This window comes from Carcharhinus amblyrhynchos, chromosome 7, assembly GCF_965287045.1.
Source record: "Carcharhinus amblyrhynchos chromosome 7, sCarAmb.v2.hapA, whole genome shotgun sequence".
Taxonomy (NCBI): domain Eukaryota; kingdom Metazoa; phylum Chordata; class Chondrichthyes; order Carcharhiniformes; family Carcharhinidae; genus Carcharhinus; species Carcharhinus amblyrhynchos.
The window spans coordinates 85,856,825-85,879,110 of record NC_137330.1 but is presented as its reverse complement, the minus strand read 5'-3'; the positions used below and the strand labels follow the sequence as shown (position 1 = coordinate 85,879,110).

The following is a 22,286-nucleotide window of genomic DNA, read 5'->3' as shown; positions in this document are numbered from 1 at the left end:
CTATCTCCACTTGGAGAGGCAAAGTTTGATCAGGGATAGTCAACGTGGCTTCATCATAGGGAGATCATACCTAACAAATTTGATTGAATTTTTTGAGGCGGCGATCTGGTGTGCAGTCAATATGGTTTACATGGATTTCAGCAAAGCATTTGATTAGTTCCCACATGGGAGACTTGTAAACAAGGTAAATTCACATAGGATAGAGGATAATTTGATAAAGTGAATTCAAAATTGGCTCAGTTGTAGGAGACAGACGGTGATGACAGAAGGCTGTTTTAGTGACTGGAAGCCAGTGTCCAGTGGCATACCACAGATCTGTGTTGGGCCCTCTATTATTGTCATTTATGTACATGATGATTGATGATGATGTGGGGGGTAGTTTGAGTAAGTTTATAGAAGACACAAAGATTGGAAGGGTGGTTAACAGTGATGAGGAGTGCCTTTGGCTACAAGAAGATAGTGACGGAATGGTCACATGGGCAGATAAGTGACAGATGCAATTTAATCCTGAAAAGTGTGTGAGGCAATACTCTTTGAAAGGAGTAATTTGACAAGGAAGTATTTGATGAATGCTAGGACACTAGGAGGTTCTGTGGAATGAGGAGATCCTGGAGTGTTTGTCCACAGATCTCTGAATGCAGAAGGTCACATTAGTAGAGTGGTTATAAAAAAGATATATGGCACACTTGCCTTTATCAATCGAGGCATAGGTTACAAAAACAGGGAAGTCTGTTGGAGTTCTATGAGGCCACAGCTAGAGTACCGTGTGCAGTTCTGGTTGCCACATTAATCAGAAAGATGTGGTTGCACTGGGAGAGTTGCAGAAAAGATTCACCAGAATGCTGCCTGGAATGGAACATTTAATTTAAGAGGGGTTGGATTGTTTTCATTGGAGCAGAGAAGACTAAGGGGTGTCCTGATTGGGGTGTACAGGATTATGAGAGACATGGACAGAGTGGATAAGGAGCAGATATTCCCCTTAGCTGAAGACTCAATCACAGGGGAGCATACATTCAAGGTGAGGGACAGGAGATTTAGGGGGGATTGAGGAAAAACTATTTTACCTAGAGGATGGTAATGGTCTGGAATGCACTGCCTGGGGAGGGTGGTGGAGGCACGTTGCCTCACAACCTTTCAGTACCTGGATGAGCACTTGGCACATAATAGGTCAAATGTTGGCAAATGGGATTGGGTAGGAGTTCAGTGTTTCTAATGTGTCAGTGTGGACTCGATGAGCTGCAGGGCCTCTTCTGCACTGAATGATTCTAATTTAATTCATTTCACGTGATATCAAGAATCAATTGAAGGCACTGAATACTGCAAAGAGTACGTACCCTGGCAAAAAGTACTGGAGACTTGTGCTACAGAACTACCCACACACCCAGCCAAGCTGTTCCACTATTGTTACAGCAAGGTGGAAAATTGCTCAGGGATTACCTGTACACAAATAACAGGACAAATCTAACCCAGTCAGTCAATTACTGCCCTATTGACCTCCTCCCGGTTATCAGTAAATTGATGGAAGGATGACACAGCTACGAAGCAGTGTCACGGGGACAAAATGCTGGAACTCCCTTACTAACAGCACTTTTCCAGAAACACAGCAAAGCTTCAAGATAGTGGCTCACCATCAATTTCTGAGGCTGTGAGGGATGGACAACAAATGTTGGCCTTGCTAGTGACACCCATATCCCATGAATGAATAAATAAAAACCTCACTGAAAAGGAGCTTGACTGATTCCATGAAATGATGCATGTTAGGTTAACAGTCAAATTCATACTTGGACAGAATGTGAAACTAGTTGCTGTTTCTTGCTTACAGAATCTTCTCACTTCATGTGCAAGATTAACAGAATGAGCTATTTGAGTAGCAATTTACTTGAAACCATGCTCACTGGTGCACAGGAACACACAATTAGAAATTATGGGCATGATCTCACTGGCCGTTCACACCTCTGCTACAAGGGAGGACGGAGAATTTGGCACTCAGCCACTTCTCTGTTCACTTCAGCGGGACCAGAAAATCCCACTGGCATGAGCAACCGGAAGATTCCGCCCAATATTTTCATTTACATTGAGTAGCATAGATCATTAAATATTGGCTTCAGAACTGGATATTGATAGCATTTATTGGATGAGTAATGTCACGGATGAAGGAATAGCTGAATGAAATGATCTAAAAATCAGTGTTCAAAAGTCCTGATCTAAATTAAACTGACTCAGGTTCAGAAGCACCACGCAAATTTGCACATGAAAATTGCTAAGGGGGTGACAATTGAACATAAAAAGCAGATTGAAAGAAAGAGCAGTTAAATCAAACATACAAGGACAACTCGAAACAGTGGCATACCTATCATACTTAACAATGTAATGGATAATGTTCTGGAGATCATGGAAGATTTGATGCTTAATGTTGTCAATCATTGCACAGGAGCATGCAGCAATGTAAATATTGAATAAAAGACTTTGACAAAAGGGTCATCTGGATTTGAGACATCAACTCTTTTCTTTCCTCACAGATGCTGCCAGGCCTGCTGGAGATTTTCCAGCATTTTCTCTTCTGGAATGTAAATATTGAGCTTTGCAACTGAAACATGTTCAAGGATTGTCATGACATGTAAAAGGCATTTTCTTAAAATGGTCTGTGAGCTGAGAATCTGCATGATGTATGAAGGCCCTTTCTAATTTAGGAGCAGTTCAATTTTAAAAAAATAATCCAACAGGCAAGTTTTAGCCTTAAAAATGAAGAAGATTGGCTTATTACAAAAACTACTGCTGAAACTTACTTGGGTAAAAGTTGTCAATTACAACATGGACACAAAGATTAAAAGTAGATGAAGATAAAGAAGAGACTTAGATTAGATTTCAAATTAGGCTCAGATACCACTGTAAACCTGATGCTCGAATTCCTTCTTTCAGAAGTGCAGGGATTGAAACTAGAGATTTAGCAGCTGCAATGGCTTCTGCAGTTGAAGAGTTGAAGTTTGCCTTGGCAGGAGAACTCAACAAGCAGAATAGGCCCTGGAAGAGGTGCTCCTGATTTCACTTTAAGGGTACTCCACGTAGTGGTACTTGGTACTTGATTTTGCACAGCAGTCCAATAGCTGTTTCTGGAAACCTTCGATCTCTCTGTTGAGAAGCAGATTTTGTCCCAAGGTGTCTCTCTCAGGATGCTCAAGATGGTTCTCTCGAGGCAACTTTCAGCATTATCTCATATGAACCCCAAAGACGGTTTCTCCCAGATGGACAAATCATGCTTCCATGTTAGGATTTGCTATTCAAACAGCCTTTTTCCCACCTGGCATTCTTTCTTCATGTTTCACTAAGGCCCTCATCAGTTAATGATCTTTGTTCTAAAAGAAGGCCAGCAAATGAAAAGAACTAATTTACATTAGTGAAAAACTCATTGAATAATGTCTTTTGTGATCTTCCCTGAGATTTGCAGTTTGATAAGATTTCGAAACTAACACAAAAAGGTGTCACATTGTCTGTCCGTATATCCCTTTTCTGAGCAAAGGTTTTTATTTCTCAAGTTTCATTTTAATGTGTGCTTTTCAAACAGCTATTCTTAACAATCTCTACAGAAGTCATCCAGGAAAATACAGATGGATTCCGAAGCCACATTCAACTGCAAGGAGAAGCATTCAAGACCTTTAACATCTGTTAGTTGCCGTTATAAGACTGAAATAATTTGGATAAATAAAGAAGATGTTAACAAAAGATTAATGAGGGGAAATAGGGAAAGAAACTTCACAGGTGTGATTTTTCCAGGCCGCTGCGCTGCTCAAGTAGTGCACTGGGTCAGGAAATGTCAGCCTATAGTGGGATGTGCCACCAGCATCCAGCGATCACAACTCTCCTCGGCTATTTTTTGTGGCACAATCAGCCTCGCGCTGGAAAACAGCACAAGGCTGATTACCATATTGAAATTGCAATTTCAATATCATTGTCCGGGCTTGCTAATGTTTCTGCCCCCACTAGCGGGGATTAAAGTTGATGCCAATCAATGTGGACCAGGTGTGATGGCCTTGGTGGTGTCAGGAGTTAGGGAAGCCATCAGAGGCTGGCGATGGAGAAGGGCAGTGTGCATGATGCTGGACTCAGACTGGGTTAGCTTCCCCCTCACCAGTGCGAACCTCCAGCAGGCTCTATGAAGCACAATGTACCCTAAATTCAACAAAGTAATGTCGAAAAAAAAAGGTGGGAAAATTTCCCTTTTTGCTGCCCATTGGGCACTTAGTTTCTTTTCAGGAAAATTACATTATCTCCCTTTTTCTCTTCAAATCCCAAAACGATACAGCTCAGAGGGAGGCCAAGCAGCCCTATATCACATCTTTGCTGTCTCCTTAATAGTTATCCAACTATTTCCCCTAAACCAATATATCCCATTTCATTAGGGTGAAAGGAAAACAAAACAAACAATCATGGACTAATAATTCCGGGAAAACAAGGTTAAATTCCATCCTGGTAGTTTGAGAATGTTAATTCTGCGAAGTGACCAAGATTATTGTAAAAAGCTGTTGTGGTATTTTAATATTTATAAATATTAGTTGCAATTAGACAATTTTTCAGCAAATTTTTAAGACAGCACCAAATAATCATCATAGAAATTCAGATGGTTGACTATTAAAATTGTAAGTTTAAACTTAACAGCCAAACCAGATATTCTGCAGATTTAGAAAACGCTTGTATGAACTTTTTACTATTAACTTTAGGATGTTAGGTTGAATACTGTGTTTTATGTCTCATCATCCTTTTAGCACAGGAATAGTTTGAGCAAGTGCACTAGTGGCCAAGGGTTGCTATATTAAGACATTTCCTTCCACAAACAATGTAACAATGACCTTTAAAAAACTGTTACCAAAATATCAGTGACAGATATCATATCTAAAGAGCCAAAAACTAAATAAATTTAAGATAACTCAAAGAAAACACTGGAAAAATGCATGCAATATTGAAAACAAGCCTTCAATTAATTCAATGGAATATTCCCAGAGTACACCATATCCAGTAAATCAGCAGGGTTACCAGAACCTAGTCCACTTTTGAACCATGGGGAAAAATTGCAAGGCCTTGTTTCCAATACTGCAAGGTGGTTAATAGTAATAAATGATGGGTTGTTGAATCCAGAAATGACACATATACCCAGGCAGTCTATCATCTCCTGAGACACAGGGATGCCAGGAAATGGATTGCTGATACATACAACTAACAAAATTGGAAGTGAGATGCTTGGGAATCCACATTTGTTTTTTAGCATACAGTATTTGGATGCACCACTTGAATGAATTAAGTACAGTTAATAGCACTTTTAGTAACTGCTTTGTGCAACTTAAAAAAACTAGGAAATGCAATTTACCAATTAGGAACCACCTTATAGTTTATAAAATTTGAGCAGCTATTTGCTGTTGATCATTAGTTTACCTTGTGTAATGAAATGAACAAGACTAACACATGATTAACTTCAAGCAGCTATTATTGGACAACTTTATCTACACCTCCCCAGCAGACCGGGCAATATAACAAAATGCTTACATGATGCACTTCAACTTATACATTGCAATGTAAAATCGATGACAAGTGTGTTGCTACTGTGATAACAAGAATAACATATGTGGCCAATACTGCAAAAATAATTTATATGCAAAAACAAGTGCTTTCAGAGAGAGAGTTTGTTCTTCCATTATGACTATTTCAAAGATTAATGTCACCAATCTCAACTTTTCTACAGAATATTGGGTGGGATTCTCCAGCCCTTCACACCTGCAGAATTTGCCAGTTCCGCTGCAGTGAACGGAGATTTAGCCAAGCGTCAAATTCTCTGTCGTCACAGGCAGCAGCGGGGGGGCATGAATGGCCGGAGAATTCCAGCCATGGATATGATTGCTGACAATAATGAAGTAATCACAAGACAAGACAAAAAGGAACTGAGTGGGTGGGAATATACACGTAGTTGAGAACAGAAAATAAGCAACATTAACGCGCAACACGGTTTCATTAAAGGGAAGTCGTGTCTGACAAATTTACTGGAGTTCTATGAGGATGTGTCTAGGGCAGTGGATAGAGGAGAGCCGGTGGATGTGGTCTTTCTGGATTTTCAGAAGGCGTTTGACAAGGTACCTCACAAGAGGTTATTGCAGAAGGTCAGGGGACATGGAGTTGGGGGTAGGGTGTTAGCGTGGATAGAGGATTGGTTGTCAAATAGGAGGCAGAGAGTGGGGGTCAATGGGTGCTATTCGGATTGGCGGATGGTGACTAGTGGGGTGCCCCAGGGGTCGGTGCTGGGGCCTCAGCTATTTACCATTTATATAGATGATCTGGAGGAGGGAACCGAGTGCAGGGTGTCGAAATTTGCTGATGACACCAAGATTGGGGGAACGGCAAATTGTGCGGAGGGTGTGGAGAGTCTGCAGAAGGATCTAGATAGGCTGGGCGAATGGGCCAGGAAATGGCAAATGGAATTTAATGTTGGCAAGTGTGAGGTGGTCCACTTTGGTAGGAAGAATGGTAGGAAGGACTATTACTTACGTGGCGAAAAACTGCAGCAGGCGACGGTGCAGAGGGACCTCGGGGTCCTTGTGCATGAATCGCAAAAACCCAGCTTGCAGGTGCAGCAGGTGGTCAGGAAGGCGAATGGGATGCTGGCCTTCATAGCGAGGGGGATTGAATATAAAAGTAGGGAGGTCTTGCTGCAGCTGTATAGGGCATTGGTGAGGCCGCAGCTGGAGTACTGTGTGCAGTTTTGGGCGCCGCACCTGCGCAAGGATATTTTGGCCCTGGAGGGAGTGCAGAGGAGGTTTACTAGGCTGATACCGGAGTTGAGGGGATTGAGCTATGAGGAGAGGCTGAATAAACTAGGCTTGTACTCGTTAGAGTTTAGAAGAATGAGGGGAGATCTCATTGAGACGTATAAGATGATGAATGGGATGGATAGGATAGAGGTGGAGAGACTCTTCCCGCTCAAAAAAGACAGTAGGACTAGGGGGCACAGCCTCAAGATAAAGGGGAGGCGGTTTAGAACGGAGTTGAGGAGGAACTTCTTCACTCAAAGGGTGGTGAATCTCTGGAATTCTCTGCCCGTTGAAGTGGTGGAGGCTGCCTCGCTAAATATTTTTAAGAAGCGGGTTGATGGGTTTTTGATAAAAGGGATTAAGGGTTATGGGGAGAGGGCGGGAAAGTGGAACTGAGCCACGACAGATCAGCCATGATCTTATTGAATGGCGGGGCAGGCTCGAAGGGCTAGATGGCCTACTCCTGCTCCTATTTCTTATGTTCTTATGTTCTTATGTTAAGGAATGGAGTTGAGACGGCAGAGAAATGGAGAACACAACACTGTGATAGCACAGAGAAAGGAACCAAGAAAATCAGACTAATCTCCTCTCCACTCTCCCAACAAACTAGGTCATGTAAAAACTCCTGGGTCTCTTTCTGGCTTCTATGCCTTCCTCATCTGTTCAGCTCTGTTGACTTTGTGAATTTGGTAGTTTTACAGATTTTATTTTTAATTATTGTTCTATTAAATAACCTTTTGAGAGCACAATACAAGTGTTGTTTACTGCTTGAAAAGTCACGCTATGCATTATGTTGTTCAGCCTACGGAACAGCCATACCAAAGACCTTTCCCCACCCACGGAAGATTAAACTGCAAGCAACTCTTTTTAAAGCATTTACAGAAAACCACATTCTAAACACCACACAAACACAATTCTCAGCTTCTTTTGTTTTTAATACATAAATTACCTTTACTGAAATTTTCTATTTACAGGCAAGTACAGAAAATAAATAGGACTTGATGGATACAATCATTAATTAATTGGCATATCTGACAGATACTTTATATTAGTCACACCAGAGTTTCACTGATGGTATCATAAAAACATACAACCGAGTCTGGTTGGCAGAGGAAAGAGGTGGGGCTAGTTTCAATTACAGGCTGCTGCTTCTGCACCAATGCTATAAAAATAATTAAACCTTGCTGTACAGTATTGAATTGACCTTTTAAATGATGAGTATTGTTAACCTCAAGTTAAATCATACCAGTAGGCTTGAAATCACTTTGTTGAACTTAAAAAATATTCGCCAGATACTGAGGTTTGCCAGCAGTGACCACAGCATTCTTGGGAATTCTCACAGGGGTTGAGAGATGGCCTCATTTTCATTCTTGTAATTCAGCTGCCTCACAGGGTAAAATTAACTCTGCAATGAAGTTACTGCAAAAACCCTCCAGATACCTCACATGCAGTTCTCATAAAAAAAACCACCTTGGAGAAGTGTGCTGAACGAGCCGGAATGGAAATGATTTGCTTGATAGGTTAGTGCATTCCTGTTACTCAGCCAGAGGTGACATTCCCTGGCACAGATCCCTCCTTCAGTCCTGAATGGCAATCTCTGGCATGTGAAATCAATCCACCAAATATATATATCCATGTAGAGAAAAAAGTATCTTGCACATGCAGACAAAATAAAGAGAGTCTGTGACAATTGCTGTAGTAATGTCTGTGTTCAGCTAGGACATTTTGGTTAACTTAGACTAGAGCTATAAGCAGATGCAAACTTAGTCAACTGTACACTAGATTGGGTATTATACTGCATCTTTACGTTGAACAGTATAGCAGAGGGATAGGCCTTTCAGCCGACCAAGTCTCTAACATGAATCCTTTCTAAACTAAAGACTTTTTAACTATATGTGGTCCCTATCCCTCTAATCACTGCCTATTCATGCATCATGCTGAGATATACCCAAATTATTTGCATAAACATAAAAATGACCATTAATTCCATTGTGATTCAAACAGAAACAAGTCTGCACTATATTAACAAATTAGGAAATTTTGTAGTAGATTTTTTTAATATGATTTTAAATAGGTAAATTGAAGTGTGTTACCAAATGGACTTTAGTCAGACTGTATGGGCCAAAGTTCCAAGAACCTTTGAACTAAAGCCAATCAAATCGTCAATTTGTTGAAAGAGAATGTATATTCATGCACTAACGCAGCCAGTGGAGTAGAGTTTTAAAGAAGTTGCCATTTCAGCTGTTGTAAAAAGCAAAGTGGCCATTGCGCAACTAGGAGACTGCAGTTCACATCCCCACGTACCAGTGTTAAAAAAAACTGACCACCTAGAATAAAATGTTTGATTGGTAAATAGGTCTTCCTTAACAACAAAGGCAGCCCTACAATTGAAGCAAAAAAATACTGTAACTCCAGTCAAACTAGCTCAATCAGGTAAGGGAGCAAATAAGAGCTCCATTCACAGTCATAAGCTTCTGAAAAGAACTACAAGAATTTTGGTCTTTTGTTTTAAACCAGTTTTTGCATCATCAGAGTCTAATATTGTAACTTTTCAGACACTTAAAACATTTCTTTTAGATCAAGCTTTTGGCCACCTATCTTATGTGGCTTAGCGTCAAATTTGTTTGATAATGCTCCTTTGAAGTGCTTTGCAATTATTTGTTGTTGTTGTTATCACATCTTAGTACTTCTGCACATGATCTTACTTGTGTACAAACGTAATTCCTACTTTTTGCCTGCAAGATTTGCCAACTTTCAAAGTAGATGGAAAAACATCAGGGTTTCCTGAATGGGTGTGCCATAAAGGGTAATCATTGTTCCCACTTTTTCACCCAGCATGTAGAAGGATATTTCAGTTCAGAGTTGGTTGGTTGTAGAATCTGTCTACCATAAATGCACCATGAGAAAAAGCAGCATAACAGACTTGACAAACAACATAAATAGATGAATTGTTCTATAATACTAATGTCAAACCAAGAGAGGGAATAATCTACAAAAATGACAAGAATATTAACACTAAGCTTGTGGTGAAATGACAAAACTACAAAATGACATATGCACTCCATATGTAACAGCATCTAATTATTATCACTATCATTAATGATAGAGTAGTAGTTTCCATGACAACGTGCATACCCAGTGCTCTGTTCCATTTTGCCAACAGACTGAAGATTTGGCTTTCATCGCAACATCATGAACATTTCCCAGCATAACTATGTTTCACAAGAAAAGTCAAGACAGAACATTTCCCCAAAAATCAGTACAAACATGTTGAGACTAAGAGCTGTATTTGGATAAAATGACAGTGAGTCACTTCCAAGTGTGAAGAAGAATCTGACTTCAAGGCATTTCTTTCTGCCCTAAGGATGAGGAAAGTAGGAAGAGAAAAGGAAAATAAAAGGTCAGGCTTCATTAGCTAAAGAATGCTTGTGTTTACTGATCACTATCTCCAATGACAAACTGGTAGGAGACACAATGGTCAGAATTTTACCACCTGGCCAGCCCCAAAATTAGGACGGGTGAGGCTTGCAGAACGGCATTCTCCATTGGCCTTGGCAGGATTTTACGAGCCTCACTTCAGCAAGGTTGTAAAATCCCACCTACTGTGAGGCAAATGCTACTTGGTTCCTGCAGTCTTTGATTTGTCCTATTTTATCCAGCTCAGAAGGGTTAATAGGAGAGTAAACCCCTACCTGAATCCAAATACTAGACCATCTGGCATTCCTTAGATTAATCTGGTCTAGCAATGCTATGAAAAATAACCAAAATATTTGGAGATTGCAACAACTGGAATTGTGGATAAATGCTCGAGTTCATAGCAAAAACTAGCATTTCTCTTTCTTATAGTAAAATCTGTGATCTTTGACATGACTGTTCCAATGCTGTCTTGACTTGTCTCATAGCCTGCACCTTCCACAAAATTAAACTCAAAAGTCATTTGCTAACTCACACCAGCAAGGCTCGCTGTCAAGCAAGGAAGAAGTTTAAACTCTCATCCTCATTTTCAATTTCCTCACGATCTTGTCTTTCCCCATCTCTCTAACCTTACGCAGCCGTGGGACCCTCCAACATCACTGTGTTCCTTCAGTTCTGGCCTCTTGCATATCCCTGAATTACAGGGCCATTCATTTGGAATTCCTTCCCTAAACCTCTCTGTCCCTTCCTTAAGGCATTCCTTAAAATCCAAATCTTTGACTAAGCTTTTGGTCATTTGTCCTAAATTATATCACTATATCAAATTTTATTTGTTTATGCTCATGCAAAGTATCTTTGTTTAAAAGCACTGTATCACTACAAATTGTTGATTAAGATAAGATGAAATGATTCAAGAAAATGTACATCTTACTGTCTTGCCTTATCATGGTGCTATTCATTAATTCTATCCTGAACAGTATTCAAGCCAACAGCCCAATGCTGTCAATATTCATTGCATAACATGTATTCTTACTTTCAATATGTATCCCATGAAAGAGAATTGTCAGATTTTAACAGTGATGCAGACTGGAACTCTGCAAAATTATACAGCTAAATCTTAAGCATAATTTAAAGGTACATAAAATATCCAAAGTGTTTTTTTCTGGTACCATTGGAACAGTTTTAAACTACACATCACCAAAATCACCCATTTTCAGTTCAACAACTATGCCACCATGCTACCCTTGTATCATTACTGGCACTCCAAATCTGACTTTTCCACCAGACTACTTGCCAGTTACAAGAGCTCTCTGCACCACAACACTTAGCTCCTCCAGAATTCCACATCTGCATCCCACCACTCAAATACATTGATGAACTCCAGCAACTCCCATCCGCCAAAATACATTTTAATTAACAAATAAATAAAACAAATAATTATAAAGTTCCGATCCTCATTTACAGATCTCGCCATTGTCTTTCTCCACTCTACCTTACATCTTCCCCCAGCCCCGTGTCATTGCTCTCACACACTGCTGAAAAAAATCTGGAACCACTTTGCAGCCTCCCATCTTCCACGCCATCATTAGCGGCAGTGACTTCAGCCGTTACATACTGATTTGGTGTACCAGTTTTTGTTATGAAATTTAATAGTGGCAAATTCAGATCACAAGTCATAGTTTTTATTAATTGGAACCACTTCAGTTTATAGAACTTTTCAAAATATTTGACATTATAATAAGCAGCAATGGTTTTGCACACAGGGGAACAATGATGTGGAATGAACTTGTCTTTCAGCAAAAATAAGAGCTTGCCTCAACTGAGTGTGATTAAAATATCCATCCATTCAAATTGTAACTTAAAAAGAACCCACAGAAACAGATTCTGCACAGGAGTTTTTTTTAATCGAATACAATTCTGCAAACTATTCACGTGCTACAAGAGCTGGAAGCTTGTAGGGAAAGCAATTGAAGAAGGGACTTAAAATGAAATTCAAATTTTGGGGACGGGTGGTATTCACGAAGCATTTTTCATAAAGCAGCAAAAGTTTTGATGCTACGCAATTAAAATGTAATTTTTTTCTGTCATTAACTTCCATTCCCAACGATAAGAATATTCAAATGTAAACAGCTTCCACAATCCTACCACTCACATGAGCTTCATTTTTAGCAGCAGAATGCAGCAAATGATGTTGTTATTGAGGCTGGGGCAAATAGCCATGTTTCCAGGTGAGAATATTCATGACTGTTGGCTACTGATAAACTGAGTGCTGGGAAATGGAGGTTTTTTTTAATTCCTGATTTGTTTTTGTCCACTTACATTCCACATCAGTTTCTCTTTATACAGTACCTTCAACTAAATTAAAAAAACATAAAACATTTCACAGAAGCATTAATGAAATTTGACACAGCCCTCATAATATTAGGCAGAGAGAGATACACAGGTTTAGGGAGGTCATTCCAGAGCTTAAGGCCTTGGTACTTGAAGGCATGGTCACCAACTGGACAACAATTAAAATTGGAAAGGCACACGAGGCCAGATTACAGGACTGCAGGTATTGGAGGGTTGAGAGGCTGGGGAAGATTACACAAATAGGGATGAGTGAGGCTATGGAAGGATTTGAAAACAAGAGAAAACATTTTAAAATTGAGGTATTGCCTAATCCGAAGTCAATGTAGGTCAGCAAGTACAGAAGTGTGAGTGAATAAGATCTATTGTGAGTTAGAATACATTCAGAGCTTTTGATGACCTCAAATTCATGAAGAGTCAAAGTGGGAAGTCTAACAGGAGTGTGTTGGAATAGCCCAGTTGCGGGGTAATGAAAGCATGGATGAGGGTTTCAGCAGCAGATGAGCAGAGATACGGAAGGAATCAGGCAGTATTACAGAGATGGAAGTACATGGTCTTAGCGACGACACAGATACGTTGGCAGAGGATTATCTCAGGGTCAAAAATGGCATCAGTCTAGTCCAGCCACAGAGAGTTATCAGGGAGAAGGATGGAGTCAGTAATTATGGAATGGAATTTGTGGCACTGACCAAAGATCTTTTCAGTATTTAATTTCTTCACATTAAGTACTGAATGTCAGATAAGCAATCTGACAATTCAGATATAGTGAAGGGGGTCGAGAGAAATGCCAACAATATCCATACAGAAATTAATGCTGCGCTTTCAAATGATGACTAATAATGTAGGTGAGAAACAGGAGAGGAGTAAAGATCTTTCAAAGGTACAATGCAAAAGCAAGAAGAGAAGCCATCGTTGATGATGCTCTGGTTACTATTAGAAAGGTAAGAATGGAACTGGACATGTACATTCCCAACCAGCTGGCTGATGGTGGAGAGATGTTGGAGGGGGATGGTGAAATTAACCATCTCAAAAGCTGCAGACAGATCAAGAACAGCAAGAATTAATTAAAAAGTAAAACTTTATTTCCCAAACGTTGCCAAGAACTATATGTAAAACAATAAGCACAGAACAAACTAACCTTGAAGCTACACACCTTCACCTTCAGCTTAAACTGTAATTTTGAGGCACCTTTGCCACCTCGACTGAAACTATCAGTTGTTTAAATCATGTGTGTGCGCGTGTGTGAGAAAGAGAGAGAGAGAGAGAAAGCAAGAAAACTTGGGGGAAGCTTTATAGAATCACAGAACAGTTACAGAGCAGATGCAGATGCGAAAGTGGAGTTAAGGCTGAAGATCATATTGAATGGCAGAACAGACCCGATGGGCCATATAGTCCCTTCCTGCTCCTATTTCTTATATCATGTTCAGGAGGTTCATTTGGCTTGTCATATCCATGCCAACACTCTACAACAGCAATTTAGCGAGTCCCTCCTCCTGTATCCCTGTGAATTTTGACTCCAGGTGCTTATTCAATTCTCTTTTTTTAAAATTCATTTACAGAATGTGGGCATCACTGGCGAGGCCAGCATTTATTGTCCATGCATTTTTGCCCTTCAGAAAGTGGTAGTGAGCTTCCTTCTTGAACTGCTGCAGTCCTGAGGTGTGGGTACACTGCAGCGGTTTGAGAAGGCAGCTCACCACCACATTCTGAAGGGTAGCTAGGATGCCCACATCCCTTAAATGAAATAAAGAACACGACTGAATCTGCCTCCACCCCACTGTCAGGCAGTGAATTCTCGAGTATGACAACTTACTGTGTAAAAATGTATTTCCTCATATTGGTTCTTTTGCCATTCAATATAAATCAGTGCCCTCTGGCTCTTGACCCTTCCAGCAATGGGAATCATTTCCCTCTATCTACTCTCTAGCCTCATCATGATTTTGAACACCTTTCTCAAATAGAGTCATAGAGGTTTACAGATGGACACAAGCCCTTTGGCCCAACAAGTCCATGCCACCCTTTTTTAACCCCCTAAGTTAGTCCCAATTGCCTGCGTTTGGTGACACATATCCCTCTATACCCATCTTACCCATGTAACTGTCTGAACACTTCTTAAAAGACAAGATTGTACCTGCCTCTACTACTTCTGACAGCTCGTTATGGACACACACCACTGAAAAACTTGCCCCTCTGAACCATTTTGTACATCTCCCCTCTTATCTTAAACTAATGCCCTTGAGTTTTAGACTCCCTCTCTTTGGGAAAAGGTATTGACTATCCAGCAGATCTATGCCCCTCATTATTTTACAGACCTCTATAAGGTCACCCCTCAGCCTCTTATGTTCCACAGAAAAAAGTCCCAGTCTATCCAGCCGCTCCTTATAACTCAAACCATCAAGTCCCGGTAGCATCCTCATAAAGCTTTTCTGCATTCTTTCTAGTTTAATAATATCCTTTCTATAATAGAATGACCAGAACTGTACACAGTATTCCAAGTGTGACCTTACCAATGTCTTGTACAACTTCAAGAAGATGTCCCAACGCCTGTATTCAATGTTCTGACCAATGAAACCAAGCATGCCGAATGCCTTCTTCACCACTCTGTCCACCTGTGACTCCACTTTCAAGGAGCTATGAACCTGTACCTCTAGATCTCTTTGTTCTAGAGCTCCTCAGCATTCTACCATTAACTGAGTAAGTCCTGCCCTGCTTCGATCTACCAAAGTGTATTTATCTAAAGTAAACGCCATCTGCCATTCGTCAACCCACTGGCCCAATTGACCAAATTGCCTGGGTTTTCTCTTTTCCAAGGGGAAAAACACTCGTTTCTCCAATATATCCTCATAAAGGAAGCCCCTCATTCCTTGAACCATTTTCATATATCTTCTTTGCATCTTCCCAATTGCATTCACGTAGCCCAGAATTTGACACAATACTCCAAATTGAGGTTGTCAGTTGTTTTTAAATAAAGGTTCATCATAATTTCCATGTTTTTGTTCTCTGCCTCCATTTCTAAAGCTCAGAGTTCTATATGCCTTTTTAACCATGTTCATAATCTGCCCTTCCATCCTAGGTTTCTATGTTCCTTCAAACATTTTGGAATTGCATCCTTTATTTTATGTGCATCTCCTTAATCTTTCTACAAAATGGTGTCTCTTCATACGTCTCTGCTATATTTAATCTTTCAGGTGTCCATCCATGTTAGTGTCCATGTCATCTTAAAATCTTGTCATCTCCTCACATTTTGCAATTCAAAGTTGTGTGTCATCTGCAAATTTTGAAATGATGCCCTATAGACCCAAGTGCAAGTTATTAATGTCAAGAAAAATAACTCGGGTCCAACTACTTAGAACACAGCACACAAACATAGAAAAGAGGAGCAGGAGTAGGCTATTTGGCCCTTCAAGCTTACTCCACCATTCATTGTGAGCATGGCTGATCATCCAAATCCTGATTCACCTCCACCCCGCAACCAATATCCCTTGATCTCTTTAGCCCCTTTATCTAATTTCTTCAAGATCACAATGTTTTGGCCTCAACTACATTCTGTGATAGTGAATTTCATACATTAACCACCCTCTGGGTGAAGAAATTTCTCCTTACCTCAATTTTTCCCTTAACCTCAAACTATGGCCCCTAGTTCTGGAACATCATTCCATCTTCTAGTCTGAAAAACAACCCTTTCACCATTAGTCTCTATTTCCTGTCACACAGCCAATTTTATTTCCATGACGACACTATACATTATTCTGTAGGCTTCAACTTTCCTGGTAAGTCTAGTGTGTGGCATTTTATCAAATGCCTTTTGGAAGTCCATGCATATCGTATCAGCCACAATGCTTTCATCATTGTGATAACCCCCATGGAGGTCTACGGGGAATCACGGACTGATTGCATTGTGGGGCTCATTGAGTATGAGTTCTGTTAACAGGCAGTGGCCTGCCCAGTTGGAACTCATTACATGAGCCTTAGAACCAGAGACTAGCGTGTGTGCACCACAGTAGTGGTTTTACTTTGCATTCTGTAATAAACTATGTTTTTTTCAGTCGGGCTTCCTGAGTCATTACAATCACCCTTTCTGTTACCTCATCAAAAAGCTAAATCAAGTTAAACATAATTTGCCTAAAACAAATTTGTGTGCCTTTCCTTATTGGACATTTGTCTAAGTGACTGTTGCCCCAGATCATTATTTTGAAAAACTTTCCCACAACTGAGGTTAAATCAACTGGTCTGTAGTTGCTAAATTTATCCTTGAAGAAAGTTTAACATTTGCAATTCTCAAGCCCTCTTGCATCATCTCTATATGGGGGGAAGATTAGGACGAGTGCTAATTTCCACACTTCCCTCAATATCCTCAGTTCTGGTGACAGATCAGCTTTAAGTACAGCCAGCCTTTCTAATAACTCTTCAACATCAACTTTTAGCCCATCCACTATTTTGGCTTCCTACTCTTCACTATGAAGCACCTTCCTCCTTGGCGGTGGCAAATGCCATGTTAATTAGTATTGATCTCACGAGAAGCAACATTATGCAGTAGAGCAGTGTAAACAGCTTTACAACCCAATCCCAGCTGCAGTTACAGATCAGCATCACTCAAAGAAGGCTGATCTTCAGCCTATCTCAATGCAAGCAAAGTTCTCGTTTACAGCTCAGCTTCATAAAACTCAAGACGGTAAGACAAGCAAAACCAAAAAAATACCACGCGTTTTAATTCTGGAATGGGAATAGCGCTGGGGCTGGGGGTAAAAGCAAAACGGTATGTTCCTAACCACAACTTGCATTGGAATTCATAGACCAACACTACACCATTTACTTCTGTTACAATATTTAGTGCCAATAATGAGGTCATGGTTTCAGGGCGCCCTGAACACAGTGTTACTGGATTTATTACAATCTATCGCCATTCATCACTTCAAGCCTGGTTTATTTGTTACACACGACTCCACCGTGTTGATTATTTAGTGAACTTGTCAGGCCGATGCACAGAACAAGTTTAAACAAACATTCGTCCAAGGGTATGGGTAAGTTATAGTTTAGTGCATTTTACAACACAGTTCACACATCGAATCCACACCAACCTCCAGCCTCCCTTTTAAAGTTGTCGCTTCAAGTTTCACTCTTGTTGCGTACAACCAGTCTATCCGAGCACGAAACTGTGCAGAAATTAACCAGGTTCAAAAGTCACATTTTGAGATTGGTATTTTTAGGGAATTGCCTTCAATTTCGCCGGAAAGAACAGGATACACTGGTGCATAGTCAGGACTGCAGCAGGATCGGGGTTAAATAGGTGTCTCTCCCTCAGCTTACCTGCATTGTAAAAATAGTCCAGGACCGAAGTCTCTCCGAAGTCCAGCTTCTCGAAAGGCACAGTCTGCAGAGCGGCGCTCACACTCTCACACGCCTCTCTGAGACACTGCAGAGCCAGGCTCTCCGCCAGCTGCAGCTGAGCCGCTTGGTTCACCACATACACCACCGTGGTGGGCCGATTCTTGAGCCGAGCAGCCGGCACCAAGGAGGGCGCCGAAGCGGATGCCGTGTGATCCTGCCAGTAGGTGCCGGCGGGGACGCTGCTGCAGGGACTACCCGTGTTGCTGGGGCACAGGAGCGGCACCGGGATGGCGAAGCTACCGCCCTCTCCTTCACTCACCGCGGCTGCTTCTGCCGCTGCCGCCGCCTCGCTGTCCAGGCTCATGTTCAGAGCGGGGGAAGCTGTTGCTGCTGCAATCGCTGCCTTTCAGTAACACTGCAACCCGCCTCACTTCTGGCTACAGTGTAGCAGCCCAGCTTCCTCTCAGCCACATGCAACCAACAAAGAAATGACTGCATGGATTTGAACAGAAACACACCACACCGATGTGTGTGTGTGCCTGTCCCACTCCCAGTAACACAAGCCACTCAGTCCCAAGTCTAGCTTTAGGGGCCGTACCGATTACCAAAATAGGACAACATCCAACCCGATGGCCGACTGCAGTACGCCAGGAGGAGGCGTCAAGGAGCGTGTAACAAGACTTGTGCGAATACTCTACCACTCAACATGGACTGCGTGGGGGTTTTAAATATTCACGCACTGCTTCAAATGTGTCCCTTCATTGCATCGCTTGTAACCCTGACAGAGTTACAAATTTGCAATTGGTTTGGATCATATCGTGTTAACATGCTAAGCCTGTGATAGTGAACTGTAAACGCAGCCAGCCCGTCAATATTTGCACGACCTATTTGTGAAAGTTCCCACCCTTTCTGTGTTTAGCCCGAATTCCTCAAGAGCTTCGTCAGCAAATCCTTGGTTATTTGCTTCCAAATTAAGAGGATTTTTCCCATCCACTCGGCCCGACTTTATTCCTGCTGAAATCTCGCGTGTTGAACAAGTTTATTCAATCACGGGACATTACAGCACACCCACTTTTCCCCTTCTCTGACGCAGGAACACTGATGGAAATTTTTAGGACTTCCTATTGTCAGTCAGGATCAGGATCCAACTTGTGACCTTTCTCACTTCCATACTACCCTCTGCTGGGGAGAAAAATATTTATTCTTAATTTTATTATGGTCCTCTGACTTTATCCGGCATTTTTCTGCAGCCCATCTCTGGAGCAATTATCTCTTGAGTCCACTTATATGAATCTCAATGCGTTTATTACTCTTCTGCTAGCGTGATTACATCTGACATACCCCAGCCATATGCCAATAACCTGTTTTAACGCAGTGAGTGGTTAGGGCTTGGTATGCACTGCCTGAGTGGTCAGGGCTGGAATACCAAATTATGAGGTTCCAGAACTCGAAAAAAGTTAGTCATAGCATATATGTATTAATCATTTAATAATGAGTAAATAATAGTAATATTCCAGTAATAGTACTGAAGACTTATGCTCCAGAATTTGCCACACTCTTAGCCAAGCTGTTCCACTACAGCTACAACACTGGCATCTACCCAGCGACGTGGAAAATTGTCCAAGTATGTCCTGTACACAAAGAAACAGGACAAATCTACAACAGCCAGTTACCATCCCATCAGTCCACTCTGGATCACCAGTAAAGTGGTGGAAGAGGTCATCAACAGTGCTCTCAAGTTTATTCAAAGTTACTGTGAAATGGCACTTACTCAACAATAACCTGCTCACAGGTGCTTAGTTTGGGTTTCGCCAGGGTCACTCAGCTTCTGATCTCATTACAATCCTTTTTCAAAAATGGACAAAAGGGCTGAATTTCAGAGCTGAGGTGTGAGTGACTTCCTTGAACATCAAGGCAGTATTTGACTGAGTCATAGTAGCCCCAGCAAAACTGGAGTCAATGGGAATCAGAGGGTAAACTCTCCACTGGTTGGAGTCAAACCTGGCACAAAGGAAGATGATTGTGATTGTTGGAGGTCAATGATCTCAGTTCCAGGACATCACTGCAGGAATTCTTCAGGGTAGTGCTCCTAGGCCCAACCATCTACAGCTTTTTCACCTATGACCTTCCTTCCATCATAAGTTCAGAAGTGGGTAAGTTCACTGATGTTTGCTCAATGTTTGGTGCCATTCACAACTCCACAGACGTGAAACAGTCTGTGTCAAAATGCAGCAAGACCTGGACAATATCCAGGGTTGAGCTGATAAGTGGCAAGTGACATTTGCACCACATAAGTACCAGGCAATGACCATCTCCAACAAGAAAGAATCTAACCATCACCCCTTAATATTCAATGGCATTGCCATCACTTCATCCTCCTCTATCAACTCACCAAGGCTTCTTCGACAGTACAGTGACTGCTCCTGTCTAGAAAGGAAAGGCATGGGAACAACTCCTGAAAGTTCCCTTCCAAACCACATACCAATCTGAACTTGCAAATATATCACCATTCCTTCATTGTTGCTGGGTCAATATCCTGGAATTCCCTTCCTAATAGCATTGTGGGTGTACCTACACCTCATGGACCACAATGGTTCAGGAAGGCAATTCACCACCACATTCTGAAGGACAATTAGGGATGAGCAATAAATGCTGGCCTAGCCAACAACGCCCACATCCTATGAATGAATATTTAAAACTGAATTCCCAAAAGTCAGTAAAACTACACTTTTTAAATGAAAAATATTAGTGGCCCCAGTGCCATCAACCTCTTACATCTCGATGAGTCATAGGGCCTTACAGCAGAGAAAGAGACTCTTCAGCCCATCATGTCTGCACCTGTATCTCAGGTTTCCTCCACCCCCAAACCTCCTTCCCATCCTGTCAGCTGATTCTGTTCTGATTTTTGTTAAAGGCTCTGTCAGGTTCTAGGCTCTGAATGCTCAGAATGGATAACGAGAGCTGTGTGTAAAATACCAAGGCAGGCCTCCTGAGTCCTTGGGCCCCAGTATTTGAGACTGTCTGCACTCCCTGTTTCTGATTGGAGATGCCATAGTGGTACTCCAGCAGCACTCTGGTTGTGGTGGAGACATTTGAAAGGGTATTTGACCATTACCTGAAGAAGAAAAATGTGCAGGATTACGGGGAGAAGACAGAAATGGCACTAAGTGAATTGACCTTCTTGGCATCATAAAAATGTAGCAATTCTGAGATCCATTCTTTGTCTCTTCCAGTGCACCATTTGCCTGCTACTCCTTGATGACATCTAGAAGCTTGGGGTCATCTTCCACATGTTGGCAACCATTACTTTCAAATTTTTGCCTTCTTCATTGATGCAACGCTGTTGTTATACTGTTCAACCGTTACCTGGAGATTAAGGCCAAGAAAAACAAATACGTACTCCACCTTGATGGCAGGAGAAATGAAGCCATCCTTCTTGGAGCCATAACCACTTTTAATCCTGTTCTTCCAACCTAGATTCCTTCACTTCCCCAAACTGTTGCCTTATGTTGACGCATAGGCCTAGGTATGCTGCTTGACCTGGGCTCAGCATCCATGTCACATTTCTTCTGTTACCAAGACCATTTCTTTCCCCCCTGCAACATCACCCACATCCAATCTCATCTTTCCTCTGGTGGCACAGTGGTGGGCACAGCTGCCTCACAGTGCCAGGGGCCTGGGTTCAATTCCTGCTTCAGACACTGGCTATGCAGAGTCTGCGCGTTCTCCCCTTGTTTGTGTGGGTTTCGTCTGGGTGCTCTGGTTTCCTCTCACAGTCCGAAAGATATGCTGGTTAGGTGCATTTGTCATGCTCAATTCTCCCTGAAAAGACGTTGGAATGTAGCGACTATGGAGTTAACAGAAGCTGGTTAAATCTTGTAATCATTTCAAGTCCAATATGACTTCTTTTAGGATTCTGGAAAAAAGTAATTTGAACTTGAAACATTAATTCGGTATTGCTTCCCACAAATACTGTCAGCCCTACTAAGTATTTGCAGCATCCACAGTATTTATTATTATGTTGCTTCAGTCTTCACATTCTCCCCATTTCTCTGTGGGTTTCCTCCAGGTGCTGTGGTTTCCTCCCACAGTTTGAAAGACTTGCTGGTTAGGCGCATTGACCATACTAAATTCTCCCTCAGTGTATCCAAACAGGCGCTGGAGTGTGGCGACTAGGGAATTGTCGCAGTAATTTCATTGCAGTATTAATATAAGTCTACTTGCAGCCAATAAATAAACTTTAACTTTAAGGAGTTGAAACTTCAGGCCATATCACCTCAAAGCTAGGCTTCTATAATATTCTCCAACTTTGTTTTCTTGCAGCTTATTAAAAATGTCGTAGCTTGTATTCTGATCCAGACATAGTCCCATCACCCTTCTCCAACTTGTATCCCTAAGAATGGA

At 41.5% G+C, this 22,286-nt stretch overlaps 1 protein-coding gene across 1 annotated transcript in view; it reads right to left on the bottom strand.

Annotated features, from left to right (window-relative positions):
• The window catches only part of LOC145345099 (mitogen-activated protein kinase kinase kinase 5-like), a 139,750-nt gene extending 121,228 nt beyond the window's left edge, over positions 1-18,522 (bottom strand). The window contains 1 exon segment of the mRNA XM_080192701.1: positions 17,862-18,522. Coding sequence (XP_080048827.1) covers positions 17,862-18,246 — 385 coding nt within the window. The 5' untranslated portion in view covers positions 18,247-18,522.
• Between the last annotated feature and the right edge of the window lie 3,764 nt (positions 18,523-22,286).